This window comes from Carlito syrichta, unplaced genomic scaffold, assembly GCF_000164805.1.
Source record: "Carlito syrichta isolate Samal-C Ts95f unplaced genomic scaffold, Tarsius_syrichta-2.0.1 Scaffold304542, whole genome shotgun sequence".
In the NCBI taxonomy this organism is placed as follows: domain Eukaryota; kingdom Metazoa; phylum Chordata; class Mammalia; order Primates; family Tarsiidae; genus Carlito; species Carlito syrichta.
This window is the reverse complement of record NW_007248638.1, coordinates 75,273-81,543: the sequence shown is the minus strand read 5'-3', so window position 1 is coordinate 81,543 and position 6,271 is coordinate 75,273. Positions and strand designations below refer to the sequence as shown.

The 6,271-nt window shown below is 37.4% G+C and overlaps 1 protein-coding gene across 5 annotated transcripts in view; it reads right to left on the bottom strand.

The window, feature by feature from the left end:
• Nucleotides 1-6,271, bottom strand: part of TASP1 (taspase 1) — a 261,197-nt gene that overhangs the window by 193,680 nt on the left and 61,246 nt on the right. For 4 of the 5 annotated variants that reach the window (XR_504437.1, XM_008060150.1, XM_008060151.1 and 1 more), the window contains one exon: nt 1,629-1,708. The exons of the other annotated variant lie outside the window; for it this stretch is intronic. Coding sequence is in view for 3 of the 4 variants with exons in the window: in XM_008060150.1 (XP_008058341.1) it covers nt 1,629-1,708 (80 nt within the window). In the remaining variant the exon portion in view is untranslated. The remainder of the gene's footprint in view (nt 1-1,628; nt 1,709-6,271) is intronic. 5 annotated transcript variants of the gene reach the window in all.

Below are 6,271 nucleotides of genomic sequence, written 5' to 3'. Positions count from 1 at the left end.
CATAAATCAAAAATCAGCTGGGCGTGGTAGCGCACGCCTGTAATTCCGGCTACTCGGAAGGCTGAGGCGGAAGGATCGCCAGAGCCCAGCAGGGCGAGGCTGCGGTGGCCGGGAGCGGCCACTGCACTCCAGTCTGGGCGACAGAGTGAGACTCCAACTCAAAAAAAAAAAAAAAAAGAATGAAAAAAAAAAAAATCTGCCTCAAGATACTTCATTGTGATAATCAAGATATGGGAATTAAGACCTTCCTTCCAGAGGAAAAAAACATACCACAAGAACTAGGAGTCTTGCATAATAGCAAGACTGGAAACCAGATGATAAGAAAACAATTTCTTCAAAAACCTAAGGGAAAATGATTTCCAGTCTCACATGTACCAAACAGGAAGTAAAACAAGAAAGAAAAACACATGAGATCCAGGAAGCATAGAATCTGATACTGAAGAGAGGTAAAGAGAGCCCCAGGGTTGAAGGGAGGTGAAGTCCAGGATGACAGCCACATGGCAGACCTAGCCAGACTCTAGACCAGAAGGTGCCAAGTGGCATGACTCCAAGAAAATGGACTGGCAAATGACCTGACAAAAGAACTCTAAAATAAGATCCATTGGAAAAAATTGTAAGAAAGAATTTATGATAGGGACGATGAAAATTTAGAACTCTCAAACCCATCCATACTTCACTGCCATACGCACGTTTCTCTTCCCTCCAACCTCCCCTACATTACAACTTTCAGCTACATGAATATTCATTTTGAGTGTTAAGAGCTGAGCCTTACATACTTTCTGTGAAATATAATCATGTCCTTTTTATACAATTTGGTTTCCTTGAAGTGAATGATCTCTCATTTTTTTAACTTGATGAAATTATAGATACACTGGTAAAAAATAAAAATTTAATTTAAAAACAATTAGTAAATATTTTAAATATTTTTTCTCATTTTATGCAAATACACAGCTATAACTTCTTTTGAAAAATAGACATATAGTACATACAAACACATATATACATATTTTGTAACTTCATTGTTCACTTTTTTCTAAAATCTTTTTTCAAAGATTTAACCATTACCAGATAATAGTCTTCACTCTGCAACAATTTCTAGTTAATGATCGTATAGTTACCCACATTTCTCTGTGTTGGGTAGATTTTTTTCAAACTTTTTATATTCTTAATGCTCACTGAGCACTCTTCTACATGTATCTTTGTCTATATCTCCAATGACAGGTTCCTGGAAGAACAAGTTTAAAGCTTTTTATCTACACTACTTAGCTGCTCTAAAATCTTTACCAATTTACCTTTGTACCTACAATGTATTACGTCCATTTTATCAATCTCTCTCTCTCCCCTTCCATGTGGTACTATAGTTTTTTAGTAGCAATTAATTTAAGTAAATCTAAAAATGATCTTTTAGCAATACTACTATAAAAGCATGAGAGAGCAACAAGAAGACCTCAGGAACATAAAGGTGGCATAAAAACAAATAATTTCCTATGTATCTTTTAGTTATAAATATTTCAACATAAAAGTTTTCTTCCTTAAATATCTGTACTACATGGGTCCTAATAGAAGCAATGTTATGTTTTTAGGTATATATGCTCATACAGCTTAATTTCTGAAAAGTTTTTACTCACTTGTGGTCATGATGTTAGGAGGACAAGAGGGTATTCCATGATCTACTGCCCATCTGTAGGCTCCTTCTCCAACTAAAAAGCTAACAACAGAAAAAATATTTTTAAAATTCAGTGTCATCTTCTCCTACATATTCAATACAGTAATATGAGTAATATGGTAAGGCAACTGAAAAAAGTTTTGCATATAATAACATAATTCCAGATTTACCTCAAAATAATAAGATGGTTACATGCTCAAAAATTCTTTTAAATTTTTCCACAAACTAAAAATTTCACAATTGGAAATGTTACAATATCATGTGCAATCAACAGCAAGTAAAAATAGGCAAAACTCAACATAAAAAAGTTAAAATAACTTTCTAGTGGAAAATATTAAGATTTATCTTAGATGGTTCTTAGTTTATGTCATAAGATCTAGTTAATCAGGTTAAGAGTTTAAGACTAAATGAATGTCTTCAGATTTGTTATTCTTACCTAGCAGTACATTTAGAGATGCCCAAACACATATGTTTACATTTCTAAGTCTTGATGAAACAAAAATATATACATAACCCTCAATCATTTTTACTATAGTAATACTGTAGTATGTCCTAAAGTAAGCCCTAAATGGCAAGTTTTAACATAATAAAGTAAATAAAAGAATACTGCTAGCTAACTATAAAAGACTTATTTTCAAAGGTTTCAAATAGCATATAGAATAATTAACTGTCCCATTCCAACACTAAAAACTTAAAATAGTACATACTAAAGTTTTAAAATTTGATTGTTAATAAGACCAGTGACAGATTGGCAAAACAAAATCCAAGTTAACCCTCAGAAACATATCCAAATAGTCCCAACAGGAAACGAAATAGTTAACCCCAATAACTATCTATTTTCCAATATATATAAAAGTGGGAATGGAGAAAGCACTGACAAAAGAGAGGAGACAGCCTAGTGCAACTCACAACTATAATCCTAGTACTTTGGGAGGCCAAAGTAGAAGGATTGCTTGAGCCCAGGAGTTAGATACCAGCCTCAGCAACATAGTGAGATCGCGTCTCTACAAAAAATCAAAAATTTAGCCAGGCATGGCAGTGTGTGCCTGTAGTTCCAGCTACTCAGGAGGCTGAGGTGGAAGGATTGCTTGAACCCAGGAGTTTGAGACTGTGGTGAGCCATAACCGTGCCACTGATAAAAGAAGGAGGGGGAGGGAGGGAGGAAAGGGAAGAGAGGGAAGGGAAAGAAAGGAAGGACGAAAGGAAGTGGGTTGGGAGGGAGTGAGGGAGGGAGGTCAACGAAAATAAATAACTTTACCTCTTCAAAACTCTATTTTTTCAAAGTTCATAAGAATTCTGAGAATACAGGATCTACAAGGAACTCAAACATGCCGAAAAGAAAAAAAATGTACAGCTCTGTCAAAAAGTAGGCAAAAGATATGAACAGACACTTCTCAAAGGAAAGCATGCAAGCAGCCAACAGATATATGAAAAAATGCTCAGCCTCACTAATCATCAAAGAAATGTAAATCAAAACCACATTGAGATGCCACCTAACTCCAGTCAGGATGGCCATCATTAATAACTCAAACAACAACAGATGCTAGAGAGGTTGTGGAGAAAAGGGAATGCTTCTACACTGTTAGTGGGACTGTGAATTAGTACAACTTCTGTGGGAAACAGTGTGGCAATTTCTAAAAGACCTAAAAATCAACCCTCCATATGACCCAGCAATCCCCCTTCTGGAAATATACCCAGAGGAACTCAAATCATTCTACCAAAAAAGATCCTGCGCATGCAAACTTATTGCAGCACTATTCACAATAGCAAAAACATGGAACCAACTGTACTGATCATTGAAACTGGACTGGATTAAAAAAATGTGGGACATGTACATGATGGAATATTACACAACCATAAATAAGGACAAAAACCATGGACTTTGCATCAATTTGCATGGCTTCAGATTGTATCATACTAAGTAATCTCTCAGAGAAACAAAGAAATGAGTACCAGTCTCTCTAATGATGACAAGGGAATGCTGCATTTGCCTAGTGCTCCCATCACCTCGCAGGAGATCAGAGGATTACAAAAAAGAGAAATCTGGTTAACAAACTAGAAATACAATTTCACTGTCAAGAAAAAACACAGGGTCTCACTCTGTCACCCAGTTTGGAGTACAATGGCACCATCACGGCTCACCAAATCCTCAACCTCCTGGGCTCAGGAGATCCTTCCATCTCAGCTTCCTAAGAAGCTGGGACCACAGAGTTGAAGAAAGTTAGTTCTATTTGTGGGCTAAAGAAGATGGAGTGTCAAGTGGGAAAAAAAACAACACTTCTGACATATTCTTCGGTTTAACAGAAGAGTAAAGGCAGCAGGGGCAGATCAAAACATTTGTACTGTGTGCCATCAGGGAAAGCAGGGCCAGAAAATGGTTTTGTCACTTCAAAGAGGGCCACTGTGATCTGAGAGATCCTCCATTTTCAGGAAGACCATCAGACTTTGATAAAGAGCATTTAAATGCTTTAGTTCACGATGCTTCACATCAGGCAACCCGAGAATGGGCAAACGTGATGAGCAGTGACAAGTCAATCATCGTGTGACATTTGCATTCCATGGGCAAGCGACAAACACTACAAACGGATGCATCAGCCCAATAAAATGAAAAACGAGACTCTTTTGGTCCCACTTGCCTAACTTCCTCCAACAGTTTTACCTCCCAGACATATTCATATTCATGCATGTACTCATATATATGAATTTTTTGTTTTGTTTTGTTTTGTTTTTGAGTTGGAGTCTGTCGTCCAGACTGGAGTGCAGTGGCCGCTCCCGGCCACCACAGCCTCGACCTGCTGGACTCCAGCGATCCTTCCGGCTCAGCCTTCCAAGTAGCTGGAACTACAGGTACGCACTACCATGCGCGGCTAATTTTTTGATTTGTTGTAGAGATGAGGTCTCGCCAAGTTGCCCAGGTGGGTCTCAAACCCGCGGGCTCAGGCAATCCACTCACCCCAGCCTCCCAAGCACGGGATTACAGGCTGAGCCACTGAGCCCGGCTCATGAATGTATTCTTTTTGACCAATTTGCAATATTATGTAGACTGTGCTTGGCCTTGATTTTTGACTTAATATATTTTATGTTCCTTTATTAATACATACAAACGTGCCTCTTTTGAAAAAAAAGTGCTTCTTTTAATATTTTATTGCATGGATTGCCACATTTTGACTAGTAACGTACTGATGAACCCAAACAAAGACGTGGTGAACATCCTTAAAAAAAAGAGAGAGAAATGAGTACCACAAGTTCTCACTCATAAAAGGACCCTGAATATTTATCATAATACTACAAGAGAGGAATTGGCAGTAGTGGGACATTGCTAGGGGAAGTGAGGGGTATATAACATCAATAAGGGTACCTGATCCTAAACCAGGCAAAGTGAGAACCAATGGGAGGCCCAAACTTCACCTGTACATTGACCACTTGTATACCTAAATCCTGAATTGTACCCCACATCTCTAAAACAAAATAATAAAAAAATAGAATATGTACGGCAAAAATGACAAAATGCTGTTGAAAGAAATCAAAGAAGACATAAATAAATGAAAAGGCATATCATGTTTATGAATTTAAAAACTCACCAAGTAAAGATGACAATCTAAAAAGTGACAACCAACAAAATGATTTATAGGTTTAATATAGTTACTATCAAAGCCTCAGCAAGATTTTTTGCAAACATCAACAAACTTCTTCTAAAATACATATGAAAAAGAAAAGGCTAGAATGACTGAAACAATCTTGCAAATAAACAAATTGAAGGAAATCATTCTACTTGATTTCAGGGACAAATACAGAGCTATAATACTCAAGACAATGCAGTACTGATCAAAGGACAGATAGATACACAAGTCAGCAGGACAGAACAGAGAACCCAGAAACAGACCCATAACAATATGAGTAACTCATTTTTTCGGAAAGGCAATTTAATGGAGCAGAGATAGCCATTTCAAAAAACAAAATTAGAGCAATTGGACATCTGTAGGCAGCAGCAGAAGGAGGAGGTAAAGGTGGAGAAGGAGCAAGAAGAGAAGACAAGAAAGAAAAGAAGAAAAGGAAGAGAAAAGAAAAACTAACAGAAAAAGAAGAAATAGTTATATTGGACTTCATCAATATTTAAAACTTTTATGCTTAATTTCAGCTGACTGAGGCCAGGCATGGTGGCTCATGTCTATAATCCCAGCACTCTGGGAAGCCGAAGTGAGAGGATTGCCTGAGTCTACGGGTTCGAGACCAACCCAGGCAACTTGGCGAGACCTCATCTCTACAATAAATCAAAAAATTAGCCGGCCATGGTGGCGCATGCCCATAATTTCAGCTACTTGGAAGGCCGAAGTGAAAGGATCACCTGAGCCCAGCAGGACGAGGCTGCAGTAGCCATGAGTTTTGTCACTGCACTTCACCTGGGTGACAGAATGAGACTTCAACTCAAAAAAAAAAAATTTAGCTGTCTGGTTTCAGGTATTTTAGCTCAAGTTCTCTTTGTAAAATTCTAGTTAATTCATTATGCAAAAGGTAGAAGTGATAATCTTTGCTTTTTTATACTTTAATCTTTCATCTTTCCCTTACAGTACTTCATTTATAGTACCTAAATAAATTTCTATCTTC